Below are 15,417 nucleotides of genomic sequence, written 5' to 3' on the forward strand. Positions count from 1 at the left end.
GAACAGCCAATGAGCGGCTCCGTCCGCCAACCAATCAGCACTCAGTAGCAGTAATGATGGCGTCCTGCTGCCCAAAACCTGTTGTCTGTAGAAAAAAGGAAACATGCAGGTAGGTTTTTTTGGCTTTTTTAGTGAAATACATCCTTCTACTTTCTAAAATTAAAATAAAGTTTTAAGCAAGTGATGAGAAACTAACCTTTCGTTTTTAGCCGCTTAGCTCCATTCACCCTAATTCATTGAGGACTCGCTCGCGGGCGCCCTCTGCTGTTTAGCGGTCCTGTTTTTGATATAACGGGGGAGATAGGAAACCGCCAGGCTCCCCATAAACTGGCTCTGCTAAGGTCACCATGCCTGGTGCAAAGCATCACCTGGAGGAATACAAAGCCCCCCGACACTGGGCTGTGGAGTAGCGGAACCGAATTCTCTGGAGTACCACACAATATTTTTAGGACAAACATGGTCTATTTTGTGGTGGAAACGGCCTCCTATACTCTTCAGTTGAAAAGACAATGTGTCGACTGCTATTTTTAGAATGACCACTTTATGAACAGTTTGCTCACATTAGCTAACAATGACTTTATTAGCACGTATGCTATCACCTTAATACTTTCGCACTAAAAACAAATATACACCACTGTAGCCGTAACGGTCAGTGTGCCAGTAAAACGCTCAGTCAGAAAAGTACCATCTATACACTTTATTGCAGTTAATTCAACAGACAAGAATAGTTAGAATGCAGAAGTTTCAGTACACAAAACACTCAAAGAACTCTTTGCATGATTAATGGATTATTTGCATCGTGAATATTCAGAATATGATGGTTCTGAACAGAACCCTTTTGAAAAGGATTGATGTTTTTACAATGTGACGCTTGTTAGAAGAACCCTTTTGGTGCTATATAGAACCATCTACAGCACATTCTCCATCAGTTTGAAGAACCCTTTCACCATGCAAAGAACCCTTTGAGTGTTTATGGTACTATATAGACTAATATATTTACTAAAGAACAATTCAGGAACCACCTTTTTTAAGTGTGTAGAGAAGAATTCACTGATATTGTGAAGATGAAAACTCATCCTACAGTCTTAAAAAGACAGTTCTTCAAAAGGTTTTTTAGTAAAGGGAATGGTTCTGTTTAGAACCACGAGTTCTATATTTCATGCTTAAATGGTTCTTCGGATTGATGGAGCATGTGTTCTATATGGTTCTATACAGCACCAAAAAGGATTCTTCTACTGTTGTCAAGCTTGTAACAATAGCAGACCTCTTTTTTGGTGCTATATAGAACAATATACAACACAATATCCATGCAGAGAACCATTTAAGCATGAAATGGTTGTATATAGAGCTCATGGTTCTAAACAGAACCATTCCCTTTACTAAAGTACCCTTGAAGAACCATCTTTTTTTAAGAGTGTAATTCAGCAGTCAGCCACAGCCTCCGTCCACACTCAGAGTAAACAAGAATTTGAAGGTTTCCAGTCATAATAAACTGCACAGGTGGCTACACTGGCTTTCTTTCAACACTCAGATGAAGATCAGAGCAGAATGTGAGCAAGTACAGTTACTTGGAATGATATTTTTTGAGGTCATTTCTGAACAAATCCCTTTACTATTCTACAGGTGTGATTTTCAGTCATCAAAAATAAGCCACTCACACAGACAAGACCAGACACAGCATACTTAATATACAGAAAAATTCATTGGCAGCATATACCAACAACTTCCTTTCTTTTTTGTTTGTTTTTTTTGTTTTTTGTTTTTTTAACGGAGCTCTAGTGAACATGCTTTTGTCGTAACGTGAACATTCTTCTTCTCCCCAAAGCGCAAAAGAAAACAAAACATAAGCACCAACATATACACAAAACAATGACAAATCTTTTTCAATTTCACAAAAACGTGTTGATTACGGCCTCAGAGGCACAGAATAAACAGGGTTTTGGGTTGGAAGCTGCGGGGCGGAGCTTTACTCAAACAGCAGGTCTTCATCGGCCTCCTCGTTCAGCATGTTGGCCGGCTCAGCCATGGGTCCCAGCTTGGCCAGACGCTGGGCAATCTCCTTCTCCGTCCTCTCCCGAAGCTGCTTCTTCTTCTCCTGGATTTTCTTCAGCCTGGTGGAGTAGAACAGATTTAAGCTAGGCCCACATTAGACACCTTTCCTTATATTGTATTTCCCATGCAGGGCACTCACAGTGATTGTTCTATATCTGTACTCTTCAACCTCATTCTTTATAACAGGCTGTTTTTGCTATTCAGCTCATTGAAGAACGAAATATGCCTGTGCTCTTTAACATCACAACCATGATGAATTCAAAACGGGCTGTTTTTGCAACTTTCGCTTCCATATATGGACGGTGAGGATTGAGAAGTATGCTTTTAAGACTTTAGCAGTGTTAGTTATAGGGCCTTTAAATCTATTAAAATGTGCTTGCTCTAAAACAGCTACTACGGCTGGGTGTACACTACTCGACTGGGCGCTCACACTAGATGACGAGAGAGAGAATAACACACACAATGAGTTTGGGCTACGAATAAGAACTTCCAGATCTCCTCAGAGATATAACAGAGCTAAACTTACTGAATCTGACCTGTTTGTGCTATTATTTTTCTTAAACTGGGGATTCATTTGTGGCTGATACAGTGAGAGCTGGAGAAATATTTCACTAGAAACTGGGAGCTGAGCTGAACTTGTAAAGAGAGGGCTCTGACGTCTGGATCCAACATTATAAACATGATAACGGCTCTTATTCGCCTGTGTTATACATGCAGCTCCTCTGTCTCTATGCTCTGCTGTTCAGGCGGTGTGCATGCGCATCTCTTTGCCTTTTTCTCTGCTCTTCTAGCTCTCTGATTGGCTGTTGTTTGAATCAGTTGTGAAGTAAATCTCTGACCTTCTCACACTACAGGACTCGCAAACGTTTTAAGTCGTAAGTGTCATGATATCGGAGGGTCTCTGATCACTTCAGAGTTCGATCGAAAGGCTAAAGATTCACTCGTTTCTCCTCTCACGCTAACAGATTATCCATCGTCAGTCACTGGAAAATTTGTGGGCAAATTGGGGTTAAAATCGGGCAAAAAAAATCATGTCGTGTTGGCCCAACCTTAAAGATAACTGATTTAATAGGGGAAACACTTGAAACTCAGAAAAATAATATATTCAAACAAATATTTTTTTGTTGCATTTGTCCTGCCTCTGAGCCCAAAGACCATGGTGACCCACCTGTAAAACTCTTCTCTTTCTCTCTCATCCAGCTCAGTGATAATGTAAGTAAGGGTGCGCTCGATCCTTGGGATGATCACTGAGCAAAAGAGGGAAAGTCAAAGGAAAATCACCAAAACTCCTATCACTATATATTTTTCCATATTACTCAGAGATGATAATTATATGCAGTTCTGTTCTTTTTTCATGTGTAAAGTACTTTGAACCCTGAAGAAAACAAAAAGCTTCTGATTAAGAAGAAAAAAGATACAAGTGAAACATCCATTTAACTGAAAATACCTAAAATTTGCTTTATTGACAGAAAAATTATATTTTAAAAAAGTAATTTAACATAATCTACTCACCATGCTCGATGGCATTCACACGACGATTGGTGATCTTGATGGCCTCGTCCAAAGTGACAAAGGACGTCTGCAAATAAAAGAGATGTAGATAAAGTCATACTGGTTAGAAAGTAGCAACAATTTTGTGCTCTTATGTCCTGATTTCAGCTATTTGGCTTTCTGCTCTCATGTTCATATCTTCCAGTCTATAAGCTTTTCTTCTGAGTAATTTCCCCATAAGACAAATAATATGTAGTGCTTTAATATGTAGATGTTAACAGAATGGGTAATACAAACACAATAATGAACAATAAACAGGCAAGGAAAAAATTAAAAACTAAAGGTACTGTTTGACCTGTCCCAGAATGAACAACTAACACTTACTGTAAAACATAATTCTTTTTCCCTTAAAGAGCCCATTTCATTCATTTTTCTTGTATTTTATCTTTCGCTTATAATATTTGTGTGGGTTTATTTATCAAAACAGTCTTCATTTATTTTTACATGACCAGGCCATCCTTATGCCTTGGAATTAAAAAGGCTGTTTTTGTTAATGTGCCCTTAGGACTGAGAAATGTAAATGAGCTCTGTTGTGATTGGCTGCCCTGTATTGTACCTCATGCAAAGAGCAGCCGAGGCTGAAACACCGCTTATAACTTCAGCGTGAATGTGCAGGGCCAACCTGCTGTTGGCTGTATAGGATGGATATATGTAAAGGTGTGGTTTATTGTGACATCATATATATATATATATGAGAGAGAATTTCTGAATTTATTTATTTAAAATGTATTCATTTCTGAGCACCCCCTACCTGCAGGGAGGCCAACTCCACCAGCAGCTCCACAGCTTTGGCATAGTTCCTCTTCAGTCTGGACAGCTGCTCTCCACCTCGGGCCAGACCGGTCAGTTCATAACCTATGGAAAATTATTCAAAATGTAACCTTTATTTTTCAGCTTCCGTACATTACAGCTGTATTACAGCTTCCACTGAAACCCCCTTGAGTGCACGTCTGACAGGGGTCTATGATATACAGTAGAGTGGAGTTTTTGTGATGAAATCATTTTTTGCAGCCAAACTTACTGTCTCCTCCTTCCTGGTAGTGCTCAAACACAGGCAGAGTCACACCTGGGGCCAAATAAGGCAAAAAGTAAATAAACAAACAAATAAATAAATATTGGAATATTAGTTCGGCACAAGCCAATAATATGTTGATATAACTACATGAAACAAAGCACAAATTAAGTTTATAAAAGCTTTATAAAGAGAACTCAGTGAAAACTTGGTGAAGGACGCATCTTCTTAGGATGTGAGTGAATTATCTACTCGTGTCAGCACATCTTCATCAGTATAACGTTGATTTTGAGATCATTTGTGACCTAAACATCGAGCGAGACCTTTTTGAGCCTGTAAGTGTGACCTCAGTACGTAAAGACATACAACATGGTCCGAAAGACAACCCAACACCTCTGACTTTACATGATTGTTTCAGGCTTTAAAGAGCGACTCAGAGCAGTGCACACTCACCATATTTTAGCATGTTAGTGCAGCTTCATTATTAATTAAAAAAAAAGTAATAATTTAAAAGTGCAATTTAAAAAAAAAGTTCAGCCAGACCTGCTACGTTGTCCTTCTTTGCCCTGACTTTGACCTGGGCCTTGTTCACATTCTGGATAACCGTAGTGCTGAAAAAAACAACACATGATCTGTGAGCTGGAGAGCCGAACTCACCATCATGCACACATTAGCATTAGTGTTAGCTTTAACATTAGCACAGGCCATTCCTACCTAAAGTCACCAGCAGCAAATTTGGCTTCAGCTAAAGAAAAGGCAGCTTCCCTCATCACTTCTCCCATCAGCGTCTTGGTCTGTGCAGCAGAGGTAAAGGTGTTGTGTAAAACAAGGTAAATAAATTCCCTTCTCTAATAAATACTGTGCAGTATGACACGTTATATTTTACAGACAAAAGAGTTGGTGCTGAGATGATGCTGACACAAGCATAAGCCAAAAAAAAAGGACAGAAGTATATATAAACTTTATGAAGACCTTCATGGAAAGGAGCCACAGTCTTGTTGATTTGTTGCAGAAAATCCAGAGAGCTTGATGTAGCTTAGAAGTAGTTGAAGCTTATACCCCACCAATTTGCATGCGGCTAACCACATGTCTAGATCCTTGATCTGTATGGAATTAAGGAACCTCTAAAAGACTTGAATACGTTGTTGTATCGCCTGAAGTGCAGCCATTAAAAAATACTTTTGCCTGCATTTCAGTCCATGTTTATAGAAACAACATAATCAAGTCTATTAGAGATTCCTTAATTCCACACAGATTGATGATTTAGACATGCAGTTAGCACCATGCTAGCTTGCGGGGTATAAGCTTCCACTACTCCTGAGCTACATTAGCCTCACAGCTCCAGTGGAAAACCAACTGGTTTCATTGTGAAGTAAGCATACAACTGTAAACTGTGTGATTATTACAATTCCTTACTAATTACTAATAGGCACAATATTATGATAAAAACAGATAAATATGTAACGACGCTATGACCATATGACCTGGTAGTGTGCTTTCTTCCTACCTCAATAATCTTCCTAAGAATCTGCCGGAAGCGCATGGAAAGGGCGTCAGCTTTCTTCTTCAGCAGATTACGTCCAGTCTGAGCTCCTTTCAGACGAGCCTTCATAATGGTCTGCGCCCTAAAACCATCAACAAGAGCATTTCAGGGATGCAGAAATAACCCAGAACAATAATGTAGATGTAAAAGTGTGTACTGATTCATAAATCCTTATATTAGTTAATGATTGATCAAAGGTGCTCCACATGACCACAGCTGTTTAGTTTTCTTACTATGCCAGTCAACTAAGGATACCGAACATTTCCCTTTATTTATTAAGCTAACTCACTGACCACACAGAAATTTCACCTTCACAACCAAAATGTTGGTGGTTTATTCATTTATTTTGTGCACAGAAAGCATGGCAATCCTACCAGACCTAACCAGATATCTCAAGAGTTCAGTGCCTCTAAAAGCTCCCTCACACAAAGTTATTACATTAAATTGTTATAAATACACTGCCTAATGTCTGAGACATTGTTTTTGCTTAAGGTTTTGGCTTAAAACATATCTTTAAAATGTATTCATAGTGAAGAGGTACATGTGTTGTGAGGCAAAATCCTCAAAGAAAACTGATTATTTCAGATTTTCCATTATTTCACCATCATCAACATCACATATAAAACTCAGAAGACACATATAGGTTCACTGGTGGTTTTGGATAGTAAATAAAATGTCTATATTTGTGTTGTAGTCATGGTGACCCCTGATTCCTATCACCACCACTGTAAAGAAATCTGAACCATTTCGCACCAAACCACTCTGAATTACTCTGGTTACATCTCAATCACTGAATTATGCAGAGATGTTGAAAAATCGGTAGAGCTCTCCTTCAACGTTGCAGTGCTTTTTCATCAACTCCATTACAACAATCATTTTTAAAACCTCATGCATTTCTCTTTGGATTTTCCTGTCTGGCAGAAGCCTCGCATCACATGACAATGAATAAAAGAGACTTCTGTTTTTTGCATGAGTGAGTTAATAGCCAACTATCTTGAATAACCACACATCTTAATACTACATATTACATATTACATTTTAATATAGCCGCCTTTATATAAAGCTGCTTTCTCAAGGCTCTTTTCATTTGCTTTTCAAAACAAAAACTTTAAAACTCAAGCTCACATTGTCTAATAACCTTGCTAATGGCTTTCAGGATACCAGTGCACATTAAACAAACCTTCAAATTCATAATTTTCATCCACATTCTGTGAATATTACATCTTACAGATTATTGGCAGCTAATATATAACCCTGAAAAGACCATTTGGGGTGTACAGCTATGTTTGTAACCATCACAGTGAAGACACTAAACAATCAGATCTAGTTACTCAATGCAAACTCAACCTGAAAATCATTTATGATTTCAGTTACGACTGTCATACGCCTAAAATGCGGCAAAACAGTCAAAATGTTCTGTATTTCTTCGTGTTATCGTTCAAATAGCATGTATATGACGAACAAGCTGTTGTCAACTTCTTGTTCACCAGCTTCGTGTTTGAATTCTCCCGTTCCACCTTAAACGGTGTAGCAGTTACATTCTAACGCCTGAACCACCAGAATGTAGCTGCCGCGCTATTTAAGGTGGAACAGGAAAATTCAAGCAACTACGCGTATGTGCCTTTAGCTACTCACATCCTCGACGGGAAAATGTCGATCCGATCTTTGCCCGACATCGTGTCCTGTGTAAATTAAACTCGAAGCAGCGCTGCTCGAAAGTATATGTAGATCTATAAAGCGAGTTTAGAAGCTCGAAATGTCCCTTGTATTTTGTTGTTATGCAGATTTTACTGCAGAAACGCTGCGGCCGGTTTTACTGTTTTCTGACCCTCATAGTGAAAATCACATTACAGCTCACAGCGGGTCATGTGACTCGCTGGTGGCCCTTCGGAAAAATAAAATTCAACGGAATTTGACACTTTTTTCTCTAATGTTTATTGATTGCGTTAAATTCAGTGTTTGTCTCGCTCTGCAATACTGAACAATCAGTACTAATTATATAATATTAAACAATTGTTTAACGTTTATTGAAACTTTTATTTTGAAGTGTAAAAGTGTCACATAGCGTCATGTGATTTCGGAAAAGCACGACTGCGTTTTAAAACAAAAATAAATCTTTCAAATGTTTTATAAATCTTTAAAACGTATGATCTCATTAATAGTATATAGTATTAATAGTATTAAAATCCCGATGGAATAAAGGTTACAATAAAGATATTTTTACTTTCAGTGGTGACTTTTACATTGACAAACGCTTAGCAACTCACAGTTCGTCCTGAGTCCATTGCTGTTTCCGATTAAGAAAATAAAACGTATTTCTTTTTTCAAATAAATATCTGGGTAATACCATTTACTCGTCGCTCTCTACTGTTTGTATGGAGTGCGTGTTGACAGTTTTTATTTTAATTTCATATAAACAATCGGGGTAAATGTACAGCTTTAAGCAGGACATTACAAGGATAAAAATGTATAGCATTTTAAAATGATTTTTTTTACTTTGTTAGGGAACAGACATTTACTTACATCCTGTCAAAACACTTCTGTCGAAAACGATAGAAATTTCTTTTTGCATTTATAAATAGTTTTGTGTGAGTGTGTATTGACTTGTTCTGCTTTAAAAGGACTTTTACTGTAGACTTTTATTTTGACTTCGATCCGTGCGGCGCCATGATGTAGCTCTCCCTGCTGCGGATCTATGGCGAACTCTTGATTCAGCGGAGCCTCTTCACATCAAAATTCACAATTACCGCCTAAAAAAGGATTCCTTATTAAACTGTACAGTTTCAGTGACATTACTGTTCAGGTAACATCCCGCTTTGCTCCACACACTTCACCGTTTCGGTATGATATCTGTTTTAAAAAGATAAAGTCTACATTAGTTCTCTACCAAACCGCATGTGCTCAGTGAGCAGCCTGGTGTGATAACATGAGTCTTTTACATTAACTACTGTCTAAAACCGTAAAATACATCTTGGATTTATTAATTTTAGCCAACCAGCAATTTCTAACTAGATTACTTACTGAAACTCATGCTGTATTTAATCCTAATCTAACAGCAGCTCCATCAGCGTTTTATTAGGGTTAGATTATGTAGATATAATACTTAAACGTTTTTGTCAGGCAGTCAGACCTACGCTCTTTAAGATGATTCTTCAAGCGTTCTTTGGTAAAGAGAATCGTTCTATTTAGAACCATGGGTTCTACACACTTAAAAACATGGTTCTTCAAGGGTTCTTTAGTAAAGACAGTTTTTCTAAAACCACTGTATAGAGCCAAGTCCTATATAGAGCCATTTTTAAATGCTTAAATGGATCTTCTAATTCCAGTTGATGGAGAACGTGTGGTATGTATGTTTTTTTTTAAAAAAAAGTTCTATATACAACACATTCTCCATCAGTCTGAAGAAGTATTTCATAAAGCAAAGAGCCATTTAAGCATGCAAATAGTCCTGTATAGAACTGTATAAATTCATTGCTTTTACTAAAGAACGTTTGAAGAAGCATCTTTTTTTCAGACAGAGATCTGTGTAATCATATCCCGTTGTATAGTTAGTTAACTGTAATATAGAGCTGTATTCATCTATTCATTTTAAAGGGACGCTCTGGCCAAAATAAAAAAATTAACCATCACAACATCTGTTGTAAACATGCTACTCACATGTAGTGAGTGCCACAATATTCACTAGAGTGAGATTTTCCTGGTCAAAACTAGGAAAATCCCCTTCTGATGATGTAACTTGAAGGTGAGAGGGACTGTTTATAAAGCTACAACTGCTGTGTGGTGGACTTTGGGGGCCTCTACATCAGCAGCACATTAGTGGATTTCCTTATGGCTTTTGGGAGATTCGTTTGCATAATGCATGCTGGGTATTGTAGTGAGAGAACATTGATGGGAAAGGATACAAAATCATGAAATCTGTCTGAGGCTGAGGGATGCAGTGCTTTGCTACAGAATGCTACGTAACATGACAATATTTTAAATGCTTCTCTTTTTAAAAAGATGGTTCTTTAGTAAAGAAAATGGTTCTATATAGAACCATGAACACTCAGTGAACCCTTTGCATGATTAAAAGGTTCTTTGCATCGTAAAAAGGTTCTTCAGATTGATGGAGAATGTCCTGTAGATGGTTCTGTGTAGCACTAAAAAGGGTTCCACTATTGTTATATAGAACCCTTATTGTTAAGAGTGTAGTTTTAGGCCACAGTTCCCACTTAAATAAATAGTGTTTGAAAGCAGTTATTTAGGCAATTAAATAATTATTTCTACAGCAAAATATCAGAAAGGCTAAACCAAATCCAAAGATTTGGAATTGTTTGCCGACTATTATTTATGCTTCTGTTTTCTACATTTTTCTGGAACTGCTTATATTTATAAATGGTGCTTTACAAATAAATATTATTGTTTTTAGTAGATTAGTAGTTTCTAGTTATGAGACTGGGGAACATATGGATCCATATTTAATGCAGTTATTGAGGTTGTAAACAGGGAACAATCAGAGAAGATGATCAGTTTGTTATTAGTATAAATCATGTCTTTCTCTTGGCAGAGATGCCGGGACTCAGCTGTAGGTTTTACCAGCATCGGTTCCCGGAGGTGGAGGACGTGGTGATGGTGAACGTGCGCTCCATTGCTGAGATGGGCGCCTACGTCAGCTTGCTGGAGTACAACAACATCGAAGGCATGATCCTGCTGAGTGAACTCTCGCGCCGACGTATTCGCTCCATCAACAAACTGATCCGTATCGGCCGCAACGAATGCGTTGTGGTGATCCGAGTGGATAAAGAGAAGGGTGGGCCTGCGCTTAATGCACTGTTTTCAAAACTAGGCTTGGGCTTTTATTGTAGGGTCTTTTTGGCGTTCTGATTTTGATTGGTTTCTCACTCTCTTTCTCCAGGATATATCGACTTATCAAAGAGAAGAGTATCTCCAGAGGAGGCCATCAAATGTGAAGATAAGTTTACCAAATCTAAGACTGTAAGTAGCTCACTTTTTGAAAGATAAATAGAGACATACACAAAATGTCCAAAAGTATCCAGACAGAGTTGTTTTAGCTACTTGTACACATGCTGAACACTGCCATCGAAAATTATTTCCAAAAGAATGGAGCAGTCATAGATGTGGTCACTATGCTCAATGCCAAGCATGGGCGAGAGGGCTATAAAGCCCCCCAGCATTGGGCGGTGGAGCAGTGGAACTGTGTTTTCTGGAGTGATGGAGCTCCATCCAATACCTTGGGGATGAGTTAGAGAGGCGTTTGTGATCCAGGGCTGTTGTGCCCACTTTGGTGCAGTAACAGCCTTGGATCACAAATGCTTCTCCAAATCATCCCAAAGGTATTAGATGATTTCAGAAGAAATGCTGGACATGTAGCATAGATAGATCAATGTACTTTAGTGAACCCTGAGGGGAAATTTGGGGGCTAGTAGCAAAACACTGGACAGAATGTACATTCACATTCTGTGGTGTGTGGGACATTCAGTGGGGATGTTAGTATACTAATTAGTATGATGGGGATATTAGTATACTAGTATTGGTGAAGATTTCTACGAGAACCTTGGACGTCAAAGAAAACAAATGAACGGATCCTCGAACAAATCAAGCCTCGTCTCTCACTCGCAGCCCAGAGAACCAAACTGAAGCTCTTATTTTGGACACATCCTGAGAAGAACCAATTAATTGTAAAAGACCATCATGCTTGAAAGAGTTGATGGTAAAAGAAGACAACCAACATGGATGGACACAAACAGAGGAATCATTAACCAGCCATTAAGAAACCTGAAGACCTAAACTGGAGAAACATTATCCATATAGTCGCCGGGAGTCGTAAATGATTTGATGGCACTTAAAAATAATAAGAATAATTGTATATTGTGTTTTTCAGGCAAAAAACATTACATCTCAAAAATTGTAACTTCAGGAGAAGGAAATAACTTTCTTAAGGTTTAAATGAAGTCAGTGTAAAATGTTTTGAATTTTGGACCTCTACTGTTGGTCCATTCATCATGAAATTTTCACACATTATTAAGGGCAGCCCCCGTGACCCAGACGAATAAGTGGCTTAGAAAATGTGTGTGTTTCTGTGTGTATTAAGGGCAGCTTCAAATTGTGTCCAAAAATCAAAAACTACAAAATGGAAATGAAAGGTTTTGTTCTGACAGCTATACAAATCACTGTGGAGTCTTTAATAACTTGAATTATGTTACTTTACTTCAGCACTCACCTTTTCTGTATGTGTTTGAAGACTAAAAGAGGCTGATGTGTGGCAGGTCTACAGTATTCTGAGGCATGTGGCCGAAGTGCTGGAGTACACCAAGGACGAGCAGCTGGAAAGCCTCTACCAGCGCACTGCCTGGGTCTTCGATGAGAAATTTAAGAGGCCGGGATACGGCGCCTACGATGTCTTTAAACAAGCAGTGTCGTAAGAACAAGGCTTTCCTCCAGTTTTATATCATAGGAACATTGGTTTTGAAACATTTATAACCACAGTCCTTTATAGCTGCAACTATGGCTGTAGATAATAAAGATTATTCCTAAAATTGATCTAATTAACTAATTTAACCATTTTGTTTTGACTTTTTCCATTTTGACAACCAAACGTTGGAGCCCTGTGTAGTGCAATAACAAAAACCTTTTGGTTTAATTTGTACTGCTTTAAATAACTGTTTTTAGACATTTTGTTTTGGAACCTTTAAGAATAAAGCACATTTTTATTCTGTCCTCTGTCAGTGATCCCTCTATTCTGGATGGACTGGATCTGACAGAAGAAGAGAGGACTGTGCTCATCGACAACATCAACCGGCGGCTCACGCCACAGGCCGTAAAAATCAGAGCAGGTACTAAAGCACTACACAGCAGTTGATGTCCTTGTTTTCAGTCTCTGGTACTTTTTTTCCTGAATGTAATTTTCTCTAAATGTAAACCTGTTCCTACATTTTGCTCTCAACAGATATTGAAGTGGCGTGTTACGGATATGAGGGAATAGATGCTGTCAAAGATGCCCTGAGGGCAGGACTTAAGTGCTCCACAGATGCCATGCCAATTAAGGTAAATAGTGCAGTGGATGAATTAGAAAAGGAAATTAAATGATTTCTGTATGCAAACAAGCTTGGAAAACATTTGGAGGTAGAAAGCTTAACCCTTTTTTTTTATCCATTTACACATGATAATTAAGAGAGATATTTCTTGAATTTGAATGTTCTCGCATGTTTCAATATGTGTATATTTAATTTTTTTTACATTTTTGCATCAATTTTTGTGATATTTTTGTACAGTTAGTCCTTTGTATAATAAATAAGCAACTGAAAAAAATCAAACGTTATCCAACAGTTCCATAGTCATCAATTATACGGTATGATAATTGTAATGGTGTGGACCGCAGTGATCGAGTGGTTTTATGTAATGTAAGTTCTGAACTCCTTAAAGGGACATTCTGGCCTAAAACTAGCGAATGTTATTTGACAAATTATGTAATATTCTGTAGCACAGCATTGCATCCTGGAGACATTTCTGTACAGCCTGCCCTCAGGTATAAGCCCCAAAGCAGGTGCATCATCAGAAGGGGTTTTCTTAGTATTTAACCCTGACAAAAAAAATCTCACTCTAGGCACCAGTATGTTTACAACAGTGCTACATTCTGTGCCCTTATAACTTTTTTTGTTAGATAAATCTGATTGCTCCTCCACGGTATGTGATGACCACAACCACTCTGGAGCGGACTGAGGGCCTGTCTATGCTCAACCAGGCCATGGCGGTCATCAAAGAGAAAATCGAAGAGAAGCGAGGAGTCTTCAACATCCAGATGGAGGCCAGTCTCAAGTTTTAACTCTCATTCTGCATATTGTATTTAACATTATTTAAATCTTACTACTAATATGTCATTTCTGATGGTGCATACAGTAGTGCCAGCCATCTAGAAGGCTGAATTTTGTCCATATTTGCAAATTATACAAAAGTCATTCAGGCTCAGTAACCAAAGTCTATTGGACATTACAGCTCCTCATGGTTTTAGGCATCTGTGATGATTTAGGCTTTCGGTTTGTACAGTTTGATGCGCAAAACCTAATCGCTTTAATTACTTATGGATGCATTATTTTGCCATCACAGCCCAAAGTGGTGACGGACACAGACGAGACGGAGCTACAGAGGCAGCTGGAGCGTTTGGAAAGAGAGAACGCTGAGGTGGACGGAGACGACGATGCTGAGGAGATGGAGGCCAAGGCCGAAGACTAGTGAAGCCTTCGTAGGGAAAAGTTCAGCTCCACAAGCAGCAGTTAGACCCTCTTGGAGGGGATACAGAGCTATTCAGATTATGAACTGTTTTTGTATCCTAACAAAAGTGGTATCTGTAAAAGGAAAAAAAAAAAAAATACGAATTAAAATTTCTACGCAAACTGGTGACGTGTACTTGCATATAAATGCACTAAATAGCTTGATAATTTGAGATGATTTACAGCAGCCTTTCATTTTTTGTTTAAGCAAAAATTGAATTACTTTATGATGGTTTCCAGTGCCTAGATTAGACTAAATCAGCTTTGCCATGGTCAGTCACCACTGATCTACAATTTAGTAGTCAGAAACCAGCTCTAAAAGACCCGAGTTTGTACACTTGTTTAATTTTATTTTAATTTGCTTTTGGAAGCTCTGTAAGTCTCTGTAAGCGGGGTATCTGAAGGTTCTGAAGCCACATTTAAGATATTCAGATCAACCAACCTCCCACCTACTTCACTCCAAAAATGACAAAATGCCAATTAATTTTATAAAAAAAAAGATCACCTTTATTGAAAACACATCCACTAGTAAATACAAAAACAGAGACCACCGTTTTCATGTTCGCACAAATTAAGATCAATTTAGCCAGAGACTTCCAGGAACAGTGTCGGGTCGAATCCGTTCTGCATTTTTCCATTTTAAGTGGAACGACGTGTCCGCATGGGGCGCTTTGCGGCGGGGATAAACTCTTTGGTACAACTCAACTCGGCAACTGAAAGACTAAAATAAAATTGTGACCCAGACTTGATTGGCAAATGTTACAGTGTGACAGTCTACAATAAGATACTGTTTTCATAGAGACATCCATTCTACTCTAAAGCAGGCATGATGAGGCTATGCCGAAAGAAATCCACTTAACAGATGAGCCCTGAGGAAAAATGACCTCACCAATGTCTTCTTCAGTGGTGAATAAAGAGAGTAGCCAGGACAACGTTTTAGATCCAGTGCTCACTAACTTAACACAGTCACTGCAGTCACAGGAGGATGGAGA

The 15,417-nt window shown here is 38.4% G+C and overlaps 2 protein-coding genes across 2 annotated transcripts; one reads left to right on the forward strand and one right to left on the reverse strand.

Annotated features, from left to right (window-relative positions):
* Nucleotides 1-682: 682 nt before the first annotated feature.
* On the reverse strand, nucleotides 683-8,033 carry atp6v1d (ATPase H+ transporting V1 subunit D). The gene is made up of 9 exons (XM_036582200.1): nucleotides 7,794-8,033; nucleotides 6,123-6,240; nucleotides 5,330-5,409; nucleotides 5,159-5,226; nucleotides 4,625-4,669; nucleotides 4,355-4,458; nucleotides 3,565-3,631; nucleotides 3,221-3,299; nucleotides 683-2,111 (listed from the first exon to the last, which is right to left on the reverse strand). Exons 1-9 carry the CDS (start codon nucleotides 7,832-7,834, stop codon nucleotides 1,967-1,969), a joined length of 747 nt encoding a protein of 248 aa, XP_036438093.1. The 5' UTR covers nucleotides 7,835-8,033; the 3' UTR covers nucleotides 683-1,966.
* A 787-nt stretch (nucleotides 8,034-8,820) lies between these two features.
* On the forward strand, nucleotides 8,821-14,552 carry eif2s1b (eukaryotic translation initiation factor 2, subunit 1 alpha b). Its single transcript, XM_036582202.1, has 8 exons — nucleotides 8,821-8,961; nucleotides 10,705-10,947; nucleotides 11,053-11,132; nucleotides 12,425-12,576; nucleotides 12,885-12,991; nucleotides 13,105-13,202; nucleotides 13,819-13,962; nucleotides 14,262-14,552. Exons 2-8 carry the CDS (start codon nucleotides 10,707-10,709, stop codon nucleotides 14,385-14,387), a joined length of 948 nt encoding a protein of 315 aa, XP_036438095.1. The 5' UTR covers nucleotides 8,821-8,961; nucleotides 10,705-10,706; the 3' UTR covers nucleotides 14,388-14,552.
* The last annotated feature ends 865 nt before the right edge of the window (nucleotides 14,553-15,417 follow it).

The sequence above is a fragment of the Colossoma macropomum genome, unplaced genomic scaffold, assembly GCF_904425465.1.
Source record: "Colossoma macropomum unplaced genomic scaffold, Colossoma_macropomum, whole genome shotgun sequence".
NCBI classification, from domain to species: domain Eukaryota; kingdom Metazoa; phylum Chordata; class Actinopteri; order Characiformes; family Serrasalmidae; genus Colossoma; species Colossoma macropomum.